The sequence below is a fragment of the Octopus sinensis genome, linkage group LG4, assembly GCF_006345805.1.
Source record: "Octopus sinensis linkage group LG4, ASM634580v1, whole genome shotgun sequence".
Lineage (NCBI taxonomy): Eukaryota > Metazoa > Mollusca > Cephalopoda > Octopoda > Octopodidae > Octopus > Octopus sinensis.
The window spans coordinates 25,600,548-25,616,492 of record NC_043000.1 but is presented as its reverse complement, the minus strand read 5'-3'; the positions used below and the strand labels follow the sequence as shown (position 1 = coordinate 25,616,492).

Below are 15,945 nucleotides of genomic sequence, written 5' to 3'. Positions count from 1 at the left end.
TAAAAGCACCCACTACACTCTCGGAGTGGTTGGCATTAGGAAGGGAATCCAGCTGTAGAAACTTTGCCAGACCAGACTGAGCCTGGTGCAGACTTCTGGCTCACCAGTCCTCAGTCAAATCGTCCAACCCATGCCAGTATGGAAAGTGGACATTAAACAACGATGATGATGATATATATACATACATACATACACAAACAGACACACACACACACACACACACACACACACACACACTTGTATGTATGTAAGTATGAAATGTATAATTCTAAAGATGTGTGTGTGTGTGTGTATAGATTCACACATATATATAGGCGTGTGTGTTTATTAATATGTTAATAGCTGAAAATGTCACCTTTGCTCTCGGGGTCAATCATCTCGCTGATAGAGATGCAACGAGTAAATTCATCCCTCCTCATCTCTAAAAACCGACGTATCCCTGTAAAAAACAAAAACATCCTTAGTGAGACAATGGTAAAGTTCAAACATGAAATAACACTAAAACAGTATTAATTAATTTTGCAATAATTAAATATTTAACACTTCAGTCATAATACGGTTAATTATAAATAAAATTGCATATTAATTAGAAAAATACCATGTTGGCAATGATGATGATGACCATCATCATCATGTAATGTCTGTTTTCCATGCTGGCATGGGTTGGATGGTTTGACAGGATCCAGAAAGCTAAAGGGCTGTGTTGAGCTTCTGTGTCAGCATTGGTAAGGTTCTATGGCTGGATGCCCTTCCTAATGCCAACCACTTCAGCGTGGACTTGGTGCTTTCTTCATGCCACTGGCACTAATAAGGTTGCCAAGTAACTTGCAAGACAGGAAAAAGTCAAGGGGAAAACAAACAAACCCTATAACTAAAAGTGGAAGGAGTGGCATTATGCCTGGTGTTAAAAAGCTAAAGAATGACAAAGAGACAAGCATAGGTCTCTTGCTGAATATATGGCTACCCAACTTTATATAAGGGTGGGTGAGGGTAGCTGAGAAGAAGATGAATTTAAAAAGGGTTCAGTGTGGGATTTATATAGTAAATAGGGGATAATGGCAAATAGGGAACATGTGCAGGGAGAGGGCAAAAAGCAATGCCTTTTCTGCTTGTTTTGTTCCCGTACATTCAAACATTCTTTAACCCATGTCTATTGTTCATCTCTCAATCATTCCCTCCTCTTCTCTGTTCTCACTGTTCCATGTTTCCAGTGTGACAGAGGACAGCATGGGATCTCTTCTGTTCCCCAGACATAGCTTCAAATGTAACTAAGAATGTCCTGACACCTATGCTGACCCTCTCACCAACAATCCTTCATTGGAACAGGACCCATCTACTTTCCATTCTCACACTCACATCACACACCAATGTGCATGGCTTAGTGGTCAGAGTGTTCAATTCATGATCTTAAGATAGTGGTTTCAATTCCTAGACCAGGCAATACATTGTGTTCTTGAGCAAAACACTTCATTTCACATTGCTCCAGCCACTCAGCTGGAAAAACTAAGTAATCCTGCAATGGAACTATAATGGGAGGAAAGGTTCACAATATTGGACGAATATCGCCTTCTCCCATTAAATTTGTTCTTTGTGTTGTTTCAGGCTCCAGCTGGGAAGGAAAGAAGTCTTAAGTAAAAATGCAATTCACAACCAGTTTATTTATAAGTTACACAGAATAGGTAAAACATGTTGCTCTCAATTTACCATCTCAAGCTGTGTGTGTCTCGTATCTCCATTAACGCAGGCCCATTGCCTCTGGAGATACGACATGCAGACAGGACTGGCCTGCAGACCCAGCCAGCGAAGTGTGTTCAGCAAGCGCTTGTGATGAAGAAGAGATAGAATTTGTTTGTTGGGCCCTTATATCCAGTTTGCCATCACGGACCTCGTTGTGATCTCGTGCATGGCAAATGGATGCAGGTGAGGTCTCACTCCAGTCTCGGAGATGGCAATGGCTGCCGCAAGATCTCATCCAATATGGCGCTGACTGCTTGTGCCACTACAGAATGATGTCCCTTCCAGTGGGGAAACACATATGCCACAGAAATTTCGGAAATCAGCCCTAGGAGTCTAAATAATTCAGACAGGATCTTTATCCTCCTCCCATCGCTCAACCCTGTCTTGTAGCCTATGTATAGTGGAGGCGCAATGGCCCAGTGGTTAGGGCAGCGGACTCGCGGTCATAGGATCACGGTTTCGATTCCCAGACCGGGCGTTGTGAGTGTTTATTGAGCGAAAACACCTAAAGCTCCACGAGGCTCCGGCAGGGGATGGTGGTGATCCCTGCTGTACTCTTTCACCACAACTTTCTCTCACTCTTACTTCCTGTTTCTGTTGTACCTTGTATTTCAAAGGGCCGGCCTTGTCACTCTCTGTGTCACGCTGAATATCCCCGAGAACTACGTTAAGGGTACACGTGTCTGTGGAGTGCTCAGCCACTTACACGTTAATTTCACGAGCAGGCTGTTCCGTTGATCGGATCAACTGGAACCCTCGTCGTCGTAACCGACGGAGTGCTTCCATCTGAGCCTATGTATATAGATGGCCACATTGGACCACTTATGCACAGTTTACTCTACCATCATCCTCTGCTCCTAGACAACCTGTCACCATTGTGTGTTACTCTGATGGCTAACTTATTCTTGTTCCTTCTATCTCGGACATCCATGGCCTCAGTTATTTCTCTGCCAGTCACCTTGTATTACCTTGGAAATACAAATCTATCTCAGAATACTAAATACTTCAATCACTCCACTCTTTATCCCACATCCCTCTCACGACTTATCATTGATGCCTCTATCACTCATCCTTCTAACTCTACAAAGAGGTTGGTGATCAAGCAGAGACAGGGTATTGTGGTGTTGTTTTAGTCTTGTCAAGGACATGACACTACTCAACTTCTGGTGCCAGATAAAAAGAAGCCAGCATATTCTGTAAAGTGGTTGGTGTAAGGAAGGGCATCCAGCTGTAAAAAAAAATGGTCAAAACTGAAGCACAAATGTAAAGAGGTCTTCTGGTCTATCTGAGAGGACACTCGTAAGTACATGTTGACTGACTGCAATAACCTATCCAATCCATACTAGCATGGAAAAGGGACAAAAATGATGACAATGTTGATAATTATGATAATGATGATGGTGGTGGTGGTGTGTGTGATAGTCATTGTTTATTGTCCACTTTTCCATGTTTGCATGAGTCAGGTGGAATTTGTTGAGGCAAATTTTTTTACAGTTGGATGCCATTCCTGTCACCAACTCTCACCTGTTTCCAAGCAAAATATTTTTCCATGGCCAGACCTGTTTTTCACAGCAGAATGGAAACAAACAAAAATGCTTGTATGATGGTGCGGCTCATTTACAGTCATCACATGATGTCAAGATAAGGGTACACACACACACACAGTAAGCTTCTTGTTTTTGTCTATGAAATCCACTCACAAAGGCTTTGGCTGGTCTGGTACTATAACAGACAACACTTGGCCAAGGTACCATGCAGGCAGGACTGAACCCAAAATCACATGTTCAAGAAGCAACCACACCTGCGCCTATATATACATATACACCATAGACACATTATTATACTTTTCTACTCTAGGCACAAGGGCTGAAATTTTGGGGGAGGGGGCCAGTCGATTAGATCGATCACAATACGCAACTGGTACTTAATTTATCAACCCCGAAAGGATAAAAGGCAAAGTTGACCACAGTGGAATTTGAACCTATTTCTTTACTACCTACAAGGGGCTAAACACAGAGAGGACAAACAAGGACAGACAAACGGATTAAGTCGATTACATCGACCCCAGTGCATAACTGGTACTTATTTAATCGACCCTGAAAGGATGAAAAGCAAAGTCGACCTCGGCGGAATTTGAACTCAGAACGTAGTGGCAGATGAAATACCGCTATGCATTCCACCCAGCATGCTAATGTTTCTGCCAGCTCGCCACCAGACACATTATAATTGATGACGGTTAGCAGAATCGTTAGCATGCTGGGAAAAATGCTTAGTGGTATTTCATTTGTTTTTACATTCTGAGTTCAAATTTTGCCGAGGTCAACTTTTGCCTTCCATCTTTTCGGGGTTGATGAAATAAAGACCAGTTGGACACTGGAGCTGATGTCATTGACAAGCCTCATTCCCTGAAATTACTGGCCTTGTGCTAAAATTTGAAACCATTATTACACAGACACACACACACACAATGTGTCAAAAGAAAGAAAAGTGAGAGCTCATGGCTCAGAAAGATGTTTGTTTCTTGTATTTGAAGTTGTATTAAAATAGTCAAGAACATTGTTTGTTCCTTCTCAAGCCACGCCTGGCTCATAAGGGCTGGTTTCCCAGTTTCCTTGGCACATAAGTACCCCACCTGGATGGGATGCCGGTCGGTCGCAGGTGAGCTGCTAGATGCAGGAGGAAAGAGTGAGAGAAAGTTGTGGTGAAAGAGTCAGCAGAAGTTCGCCATTACCTTCTTCCGGAACCACGTGGAGCTTAGGTGTTTCACTCATAAACACACACACACACACATCGCCCGGTCTGAGATTCGAGCCCATGATCCCCTGACCGCGAGTCCGCTGCACTAACCACTAGGCCATGTGCCTAGCGACACAATATGTCAGGAACATACTGGAATATATTTCTACTGGTTAGTTGGCAGAATGACTGTTATTCTCCTTCACTCTCTCTTTCTCTCTGAACTTGTCTCTCCCTCTCTCTCTCTTTCTCCTCCTCCTCCTCCTCTCTCTCCATGGAAACATGTATGTATGAGTGTGTTTGCATGAATGTGATTCTCTGTGTACATGTGTTTGCATGTGTGTATATTATTCCATGTACATATGCATGTATGTATGTGTGTGTGCATGTGTGTGTGTATGTGTGTGTGTGCGCATTATTCAAATATAAAATGGAATCTGGGTTCCACGAGCCATAAAAATTTAACAACCCCAATCATTTAAAATATTTTCTTGTCTTCTTATCATAATTTTTTCTTGGGGTAATTTGTTTTTTAATCTTTACATTATGAAGACAATCAAAGAGAAATCACTTGGAACCTGATGCATTCATAGCTTTTACCAAGGTCTATTAGAAACTAAAATCCAATTATTTGCAATTCCAAATTCGAAATCCAACCAAGATCTTTGATGGGACAGATTAGGTCTTGGAGTAAATAAATATTGATTCAGAGTAAATAGCTGCTGATTGATTCAAAGAATGTTTGTTGAATTCCTTGAGATGGGAAAAACGGTAATAATGAATCCCAGTATCATGTCGTTACTGTCTTGTGTAATCTCATCTTACACACAGCACTGACAGCGGAACCAAACTGCAAACATCCAGCCCCCATCCTATCACATATGCACACATGTAAGTATAGTCGACATATTGGACATAGATCTGGTTGGCATCATGGCTGTGTGGTTATATATGTAAGTGATACGACATGTCTCTATATAGTTCTATGTTTAAGAGAGAGGAATTATGTACATTCATCATCATCATCATCATTTACATTTGACCTCATCTTGTTTGTTTTTAACACAATGTTTCGGCTGATATACCCTCCAGCCGAAGGAATTGCTGGATTGTAAAAAAATTAATTCAAGTGCCTGACTTGGGGTCCTAATTATCAATATACTTTAATTCGAATGAAGCCTTCAAATAATTGTGTATATCATCATCATCGTCATTGTTTAATGTTCGCTTTCCATGCTGGTATGGGTTGGGTGGTTTGACTGAGGGTTGGCAAGCGATTTGGCAGTTTCTACAGCTGGATGCCCTTCCTAACGCTAACCACTCCGAGAGGGAATTTGAATTGTTTATATATCAAAAAATGTATAAAGTCGAAACAAATTGTTGGCTTTTTAAAAATAATTGTTAATGCACGTAAAAAGCACCAACCGATTGTGGTTGGTGCCAGCCTGCCCTGGCCCCCGTGCCGGTGGCATGTAAAAAGCACCCACTACACTCACGGAGTGGTTGGCGTTAGGAAGGGCATCCAGCTGTAGAAACACTGCCAGATCAGATTGGAGCCTGGTGCAGCCATCTGGTTTGTCAGTCCTCAGTCAAATGCCAGCATGGAAAACAGATGTTAAACGATGATGATGATGTTATATTACATCATACTATATTTACAGTATATTATGTTATATTATAATATAAATAAATTATTGGATTGTGATTTGTATCTCTCTATTCAATTTGTTTGTAATTTGCATTACACCCATATTTATGAGGTATTCAACTGAAGTACAGGTGAAGTGGATGTTTTACACACCCCTTTGAAGGAATTCCTTTCCTTAGTTTATCACCTTATATATACTTCATTATTATTATTATTAAAGCTGCAAAAACATCACAAAAAATTGCTACTCAGAGAGTTTCACGTTGCCATTCGGGCAGTTTAGATTGATTTTACTACTACTACTCCATCAATCAATCTAAACTGTCTGATAAACGGGAGTGTGAAACTCGGAGTAGCTGTTATTTTGGTTCGTGGGAAATATGAGTATAATGCAAATTACAAACAAATTAAATTAAATGATGATGATGATGATGATGATGATGAATTGATCCCGGTACTTGGTTTTTAAGACTGGTACTTGTTCTATTGGTTTCTTTTTGCCAAACTACTAAGCAACTGGGGTATAAACAAACCAACACCAGTTATCAAGCAGTGTTGGGAGTGCGATCTGTGGAATAAGCTGCCAGACAAGATGGTGAAGATGCCGACAACCGCTCGGTTCAAGATCTCTCTTGACCTCAAGTGGCCTGAACTCTTTACATGAACACCACCCTGTACATAACTCCACGTCCCCCTACATGGCCTTGCTTTTTGCTTTTTGAGCCAAAAAATTAACTAACTAACTAACTAACAAACACAGGTACACAACAGGAAAAGCATACCTGCAAGAGGACAAAGGAAGCTATTCAAAGATGTGATGGGAATCTTTGGTAAATAACTGACACAAGAATAAGTTTTAGTGTAAAATGAAGCACAAAGTGACCAGTATGCTTCTCTTCTTGAGCAGACTTGTGAATTTTGCAATGGCCCACGTAATTACATAAGGGTCCACAGAAGTTAAATCTGGTGGACATCAATCCTTGACCACAAGGGATTGCCAATAACACTGCAACAGCAAGAGTACCAAATTGCTAGAAATAGCAGCTTCAGTCAAACTTCCAAAGAAATAACAGCTAAATTACTCCCAAATTACAAAAGAAACACAAGATGGGAAAACTTTTGATCCTAAGTGTATTTTATCACACTGACCATGTATTGTCCAATAGATTCTTATTTATGGCAGTGGGACGTGATAAAAGAGCAATTTGGTTACTATTTCTCTACTGGTGTTAGAGAAGAGGAGCAGGAGGAGGAGGCCGAGTAGAAGTGGCAGTGGTGGTAGTGTGAGATGAGGGACATTGTAACTGATTAAGATTAATGATGTTGTTTCATTTGAAATGTTGTAGATAAATGGAGTAGTAGTAGTTGTTGTTGTTGTTGTTGGTGGTGGTGGTGGTGGTGGGGTGAGTGCTAGGTTGAAGCTGGTTGTAGACAAACTATGAATGATGGAGAGATCTGAAGGAGAGAGAGATCAGATAAAATACTCAAATAGATATGGAGGAGAAAAAAATCTAAAGAATGATGATTAAAGCAAGAGATAAAAGTGGATTAACTGGTTGTTGTTGTTGTTATTGTGTTTTAGCCAGAGGTCAGTGCAATCAAAGAGACTGAAAGTCAAAAGCTTTCCTTCTGTGACCATCCTGTCTTTTGTGCTTTTTAAGACAGCGCTAAGAGTACCATACGAGTGAGATTGTTGCCAGAGCAACAAGCTGGCTTTCATGCTGATGGCAAGTTAAACACACCATTCTAGCGTGATCGTTACCGCGTTGCTTAACTAGTACTTGTGCTGGTGGCATGTGAAACATTCGAGCGAGGTCGTTGCCAGTGCCGCTGGACTTGCTCCTGTGCAGGTGGCACATAAAAAGCACCATTTGAGCATGGCCGTTGCCAGTACCGCCTGACTGGCCCTCGTGCCGGTGGCACGTAAAAAGCACCCATTACACTCTCAGAGCGGTTGGCATTAGGAAGGGCATCCAGCTGTAGGAACTCTGCCAGATCAGATTGGAGTCTGTTTCGCCAGACCTCAGTCAAATCGTCCAACCCATGCTAGCATGGAAAGCAGACGTTAAATGATGATGAAGACACGTGGTTAGGGATATTTGGTTTATGATCATAAGGTCATGAGTTCGATTCCTGGCAGTGCACTTTGTGCTTGAGCAAGACACTTTATTTTTCGCATTGCTCCAGTCCACTCAGCTGGGAAAAATGAGTTGTACCTCTAATTACAAAGGGCCATCCTTGTAACATTCTGTGCCACACTGGATCTTCCTGAGAACTAACTACATTAAGGGTGCACATGTCTGTGGAGTACTCAGCCATTAATTTCACATTAATTTCACAAGCAGGCTCTTTCATTGATCAGATCAACAGGAACAATTATCATAACCGGTGGAGTGTCAGTAAAGACAGTAGGGTGTGATTAGGGAGAGATTTAGTTGAGTTGCTGTTTGTCTGGAAATTTGAGCGATTTTTTTTTTGAGGGTTCCACATTGGTTGCTATTTCTAACAGCTTGAGGTACTTTAGTGTTATCCTTGTCACTGGCAATCCTTAACTAATATCATAGCTTTTTATTACTAATTGAACAACTGTCCCCCCAACATCACTTGACAACCGATGCTGGTGTGTTTATGATCCCGTAACTTAGCGGTTCAGCAAAAGAGATCAATAGAATAAGTACTAGGCTTACAAAGAATAAGTCCTAGGGTTGATGTGCTCGACTAAAGGCGGTGCTCCAGCATGGCTGCAGTCAAATGACTGAAACAAATAAAATAAAAGGCTATCAGATGTTGCTACACATCGCTGGTCACAATGCGCTTCGCATTGTTTTAGCCTTCAAATGACGCTATCCCGCTGGCTAAGCGAGCAGGCCAATGCTGGTGTGTTTATGTCCTCGTAACTTAGCAGTTCAACAAAAGATATTGATAGAGTAAGTACTAGGCTTACAAAGAATAAATCCTGGGATCAATGTGCTCAACTAAAGGCGGTGCTCCAGCATGGCTGCAGGTCAAATGACTGAAACAAGTAAAAGACAGTAAAACGAGAGTAACTGTCTTCAAAGAAGATAAACCACCTTAATCCTTTAATATTTAAACCAACCATATCTGGTTCGAATGTTCTACCTGTTCTACATTAAAACTGGTCAAATCTGGCTTCTTACACTTTCCCTACAATGTCATTCTACATATAAGCAATCATGTCATCGAAATCTTGAAGCTATGAGATACTCTCTTTTACTCTTTTACTTGTTTCAGTCATCTGACTGTGGCCATGCTCGAGCACCGCCTTTAGTCGACTAAATAGACCCCAGGACTTATTCTTTGTAAGCCTACTACTTATTCTATCAGTCTCTTTTACCGAACCGCTAAGTTACAGGGATGTAAACATACCAGCATTGGTTGTCAAGCGATGTTGGGGTACAAACAGACACACAAACATATACACACACATACACAAATATATATAAATATATACGACGGGCTTCTTGCAGTTTCCGTCTACCAAATCTACTCACAAGTCTTTGGTTGGCCCGAGGCTATAGTAGAAGACACTTGCCAAAGGTATCACGCAGTAGGACTGAACCCGTAACCATATGGTTGGTAAACAAGCTACTTACCACACAGCCACTCCTACGCTTCTCCTAATGCATGACTATTTCAAAATGATGTCAATAAATAAGCATCACATTTAGAAGAGTAATCCAAATGCTAAAGGGTGAAATACTATTTAATCCACACATGATTCTAATGATCAGACTGAAGGAGAGTGCTTGAAGAAAAATCAAAGAATTGGCAGAAGAAAGTAATACACTTGTCGAAAGGAGAATGAGGCAGCAAACCAGAAATTGGCATAGATTAAAAGAAAAAAACTTTGAGAATAGCCTGGAAGACAGACGTTAAACGATAATGATGATGATAGAAGCTTCTACAGTAAAACACTTGTGCTTGTCACTATCTTACTTTTGCCTTCAACACCTGGTGTAAATCCACCTCCCCCTCAGTCAGATACACTCTCACTTGGTTGAAAGGGACTTTTATCCTTTTCTTTTCTTTGCCTTGCAAATTACTCAGCAACCTCACTAATGCTGGTGCCACAAAAAAGCATTCAGTACACATTGCCCTGTAAAGTGATAGGCATTAGGAAGGACAGCCAGCAATAGAAAACATGCTGTCTTCTGGCTTGTCAGATCCTATTAAACTCTCCAATTCATGGAAGACAGATGTTAAATGAAGATGATGAGATGGATGGATGGATGGCTATAGTGGATGGTTATCGCCTGTCAACGACATAAACATGAATGCTTTTACGCAATATCAGTCCATATGAGAGGTCCTCTCATGGTAAATAAAGCAGTATTTTGTGTTCTAACACAACTTCCACATGAAGTGGGAGATAACAATATTGACACTCTCTGTTATGACAACTAGGGTTCCAGTTAATCCAATCAACAAAACAATCTACTCATTTAATTAATGTGCAAGTGGTTAAATACTCCACAGACACACATACCCTTAATATAGTTCACAGAGGGATTCAGAGTGACACAGAATGTGACAAGGCTGGCCCTTTTGAATTACAGGTACAACCCGGTGGCACGTAAAAAGGACCCACTACACTCTCAGAGTGGTTGGCATTAGGAAGGGCATCCAGCTGTAGAAACTCTGCCAGATCAAGATTGGAGCCTGGTGTGGCTGTCTGGTTTGCCAGCCCTCAGTCAAAATCGTCCAACCCATGCTAGCATGGAAAGCGGACGTTAAACGATGATAATGATGATGAACCCATTTTTGCCAGCTGAGTGAACTGGAACAACATGAAAAATAAAGTGTCTTGCTCAAGGACATGCCAATGCCACCAGGAATTGAACTCACGACATCAAGATTGTGAGATAGATGCTTGCATGAGCCAATGAGCAAGCCCTTACATGCTAGCCAGATTTGATAGAAATCACAGCCAAATCTTCCTCAAACCACACACTACAGCTTTAGGTGTGTATCTATAAATGTATGAGTGAATGTGGTTGACTTGTACATGATAGCAAAACCTGTTAAAAATAGAAATCACATCATAACAGTGTGATGTTTGTATAAGGGTATGAGCTTAACAAGGGAGACCTCTGCATGACAGCTACACCTGACAGAAATAACAGCTAAATCTCCCTCAATTTACAACCTCCCATTTTAGTAAAAGAAGACACTGCATTATGTAATCTTTCTTACAATGTGTCTAATTACAAATGGGATGGTCATGGTTAGAATATCATTGATCATAGTTCTGCACAATCTAGGTTGTCCTGGGGTTAAATAACAATGCACATTATTCACATTTCTCTTCAAGAGTCACTGAAGGAGCCTACAAGTGGTCCTGATCTGTTAGAAATAGCGGCTGAATCTCCCTCAAAATGTACCCTAATTTTAAATTTTAAAAAAATACATTAGATTATTTACCACTAGAAATATGGGATGGTCATTGCTGGAGCGTCTTTGATCATAGATCTGCTTGATTATGTTCGAAGCAGGTCTAAATAGCAACGACAGAAGCCTTCATATTACTTTCCTATACCCAGGTATCAGATATACAAGAGATACATTGTTTGGTGTCCATGCTAACTGCTGTGTCCATGGCAACTGGTCTGTGCTTGAGTTCTGAGACAGCTGAGATCACTAAGGAGTAAAGAAGAGAGAGAGAGGGGAGAGAGAGAGAGAGAGAGGAAGAAAAGTGGAGAGAGAAAGAGAGAGAGAGGAAGAAAAGTGGAGAGAGAGAGAGAGGAAAAATTGAAGAGAGAGAGAGAGGTAGACATACATACTTATGAAATATGGATTGAAAGAAAAGAAAAAGGAGAAATGGATTTGCTTATGAATATTTATGATGGAAAGAGCAAGAGAAAGAGTGAGAGAGAGACTGGGAAAGAAAAATGAAAAGGTAATGTTATTAATATTAATAGATGGAGAGAGAAAGATAGACAGAGAAATAGTGAAAGAGATAGAGAGAAAGAATGGGATGTTTATGAATATTCATGAGATGTAGAGAGAGGGAGGGGGAGAGGGGGAGAAAAGTAGATGTACATACTTATATGGATTGAAAGAAAGTGAGAAAAAAAGGGAGAAATGGGTTTGCTCATGAATATTTATGAGATGCAGCAAGAGGAGTGTAGATGAAAGGAGGTGGAGTGGGGGGAGAGAGAGAGAGAGAGAGAGAGAAATATTGAAATCTCAAAGGAGTTGTTTGTTAATAAACATATTTTTCTACTTAGATATTTGATATAGAGATGGAAGGATGATGATGATGATGGTGGTGGTGGTGATTGTGACGGTGATAGTGATGCTGGTTGTGAAGATGATGTTTATAATGGTAATGGTGGTAATGACGATGGTAACGATGATGATGATATCAGTTGTGAAAATCATATTAGTGATGATGATGGCAATGGTGATGGTTTGTTTGACAACTGATACGAGGCCACAGACCTGAAGGTGAGAGTGCAGTTGACTGAATAAACCCAATTACATAACTGGTATTTGTTGTATTGATCCCAGAGGTATGGAAAGAAAAACAAAACATAATCTTGCTGGCATTTGAACTCAGAACAAAGAGGGACAAAACTAAATACAGTACAACATTTAATCTGCTGTGTGGTAAGAAGCTTGCTTCCCAGTCACATGGCTCTGGGTTCAGTCCCACTGTGTGGCACCTTGGGTAAGTATTTCCTACTGTAGCCTCTGGGCCAACCAAAGCCTTGTGAGTGGATTTAGTAGACGGAAACTGATAGAAGACCATTGAGTTTGTGTGTGTGTGTGTGTGCATCATCATCACTTAATGTCCGCTTTCCATGCTAGCATGGGTTGAACGATTTGACTGAGGACTGGCGAACCAGATGCTGCACCAGGCTCCAGTCTGATCTGGCAGTGTTTCTACAGCTGGATGTCCTTCCTAACGCCAACCACTCCAAGAGTGTAGTGAGTGCTTTTACGTGCCATTGACACGAGGGCCAGTCAGGCAGAACTGGCAATGGCCACGCTCAAATGGTGTTTTTTACATGCCACCTGCACAGGAGCCAGTTCAGTGGCACTGGCAACAACCTTGCTCAAATGATTTTTCACGTGCCACCAGCATAAGTGCCAGTAAGGCGATGCTGGTAATGATCATGCTTGAATGGTGCTTTTTACATGCCACTGACACAGAAGCCAGTTAGCTGCTCTGGCAATGATCACGCTTGGATGGTGCTCTTAGCGCTCCACTAGCACGGAAGCTAGTCATCGATTTTGATTTCACTTGCCTCAACAGGTCTTCGCAAGCAGAGTTTAATGTATATAAGTATGCATAAGTGGGATGGTTACATCTAAAAACTCTTCAAAGCAGTGTTCCAGTATGGCCAGTCTAGAAACTGAGACAAGTAAGAGATAAAAGATCAACTTCAGTTTTTGTTTCATACTTTATTCCCTCTACCTGAGAGAGACAGAGATGAAAGGCCAAGAGGCCCTTTCATTACTGTATTTTTTTTTTAGATGCTCTGTGTTTCTTTCAATTAATTTTAAATATAAGAAAGAATTTAGTAAAATAACTTGGCTATCATTCAGCTAGTGTTAGGAACATAAATTCTGACTAAGATCTTAATTCAAAACTTATGAAAACAAGACAATTTTTGTGATTTTGTTATATGTTTTATAAAAATATATATATAATTTGTTATTTATGTTTTGGTCTATCATTGCTTGAATTGCATAATAGTGGTTTTATCTCTAATTTATATTTTATATATTTATTTTGAAATTTGATTTAATACTAAATTGAATTTTCCCCCATAATATATGTATATATATATATAGTCAGCTAAGAATCCACACATCCAGTTGCTATAGCAGATGGATCACTTCTGTCAGCAATATATCTATGAATGCTTTTATGCACCATGAGTCCATATGAGAGGTCCTCTTAAAGCCATATATGAAATTATATCTTTGGTTGTTGTAACTGGCACCACTGCCAGTGACATGTAAAAAGCGCCTTTTGAGCGTTGGGCCTTATGGAGGCAATGCGGTAGATGCTGGCGTTACATAACTAGCACCTTCTGTACCCTGGGCCTCATGGAGGCAATGACAAATAATGACATGCTTGAAAAGAAGACCCATCAAGCCATGTGAAATCATAGTCGTGGCAGATATTGGTGTCACGTAAATGGCACTCGTGCCAGCGGCATGCAACAGCGCCTATTACACTCTTGGAATGTTTGGCGTTAGGAAGGGCATCAAGCCATAGAAACTATACCAAATGAGACTAGGGTCTGGTGCAGCTCCTCAGCTTACCAGCCCTGATCAAACTGTCCAACCCATGCCAGTATGGACAATGGACATTAAATGATGAAGATGACAGGAATGGCTGTGTGGTAAGAAGCTTGCTTCCCAACCACATGATTCCGGGGTTCAGTCCCACTGTGAGGCATCTTGGGCAAGTGTCTTCTACTATAGCCTAGGGCCGACCAAAGCTTTGTGAATGGATTTGGTAGATGGAAACTGAAAGAAATCGGTTGTATAAATATGTGTGGGGGGGGGGGTTGTCCCCCTCCCCACCATTGCTTGACAACTGATGTTGGCATGTTTATGTCTCTGTAACTTCAAGGTTCAGCAAAAGAGACCAATAGAATAAGTACTAGGCTTACAAAGAATAAGTCTCGAGGTCAATTAGTTTGACTGAAGGCAGTGCTCCAGCTGTGGTCAAATGAATGAAACAAATAAAAGAAATAAGATATATATATATATTATATATATATATATATATATATATATATATATAAATATATATAAATATATATATATATATATATATATAAATATATATATATATATTATATATATATAATTTAAAATGAGGGTGAGAAATTGGATATTAATTTAATTAACATCAAATAACACCTATGGTCTAGCATATAAAATCTAAAGGTTCAGTAAATTGTATTATATACATATGAGAGGGATGACCACTATATGGACAACCCTTGTGCTAGAAGTAGATCCGCTATGGTCTTACCACTAAGAAATGTTCTCAAGAAAAATTTAGCAAACATGTATGTGAATAATCTATATTTTGTTACTTTTCATTTGTCTTGCTTGCTTACATCCTGGTGTTTGCTATATTTTTCTTGAGAACATTTCTTAGTGGTAAGACCATAGCAGATCTACTTCTAACATAATGGTTGTCCACATAGTGGTCATCCCTCTCATATATATGTAGTGTATGTGTATTTATAGTGATGTTGCTGAAGGGTTGCACAAAGTAACTATATTTGTTAAAGGAGTGAATCTTCAGCTTTAAACATGTATTGAGTGCTTTCTCTCATTTATTTACACTCTTCCAAAAGGTATTAAGGTTATAAATAAGATAAAACAGTTCTGATCAAGGACTGAAACAGCGACACAAATTTAACCATCCAGAGAATTTGTTTTAGAGCAGCACTTGGTATACAAATATAACATAAATATGGAACAGTATTTAGTCCATTGTCCTACCATTTCTGCTTCCATTCCACTGTATCCCACCCAACGGATTAAATATTAATGTCTACCATTATTGACACACACATTTGTAGTACAGGTGGATGGAGGGTAGAACTATTTCAATCAGGTATAGTAGGAGCCAGGTACATATTTTATTGATTGCTAGAGGGATGGAAATAGGTGGAGCGCTGTAAAAGATAGTCATCCTTGATGCGATACGAATTGAGGACACAAAAAGAGGACGAAACAAAGAAAAAAAAGGAAAAAAGTTTTAGAACAAAAAAGACTAACGCATTTGTACTATTCCAGCCCACCTCGTTTCACCTCTTTTCATTCCA

The 15,945-nt window shown here is 40.2% G+C and overlaps 1 protein-coding gene across 4 annotated transcripts in view; it reads right to left on the bottom strand.

Moving 5' to 3' along the window:
* The window catches only part of LOC115211123 (dual specificity protein phosphatase 3-like), a 108,162-nt gene that overhangs the window by 66,491 nt on the left and 25,726 nt on the right, over window positions 1-15,945 (bottom strand). For 3 of the 4 annotated variants that reach the window (XM_029780058.2, XM_036501931.1, XM_029780057.2), the window contains exon 2: window positions 356-439. The exons of the other annotated variant lie outside the window; for it this stretch is intronic. In XM_029780058.2, the coding sequence (XP_029635918.1) occupies window positions 356-439 (84 nt within the window). The remainder of the gene's footprint in view (window positions 1-355; window positions 440-15,945) is intronic. 4 annotated transcript variants of the gene reach the window in all.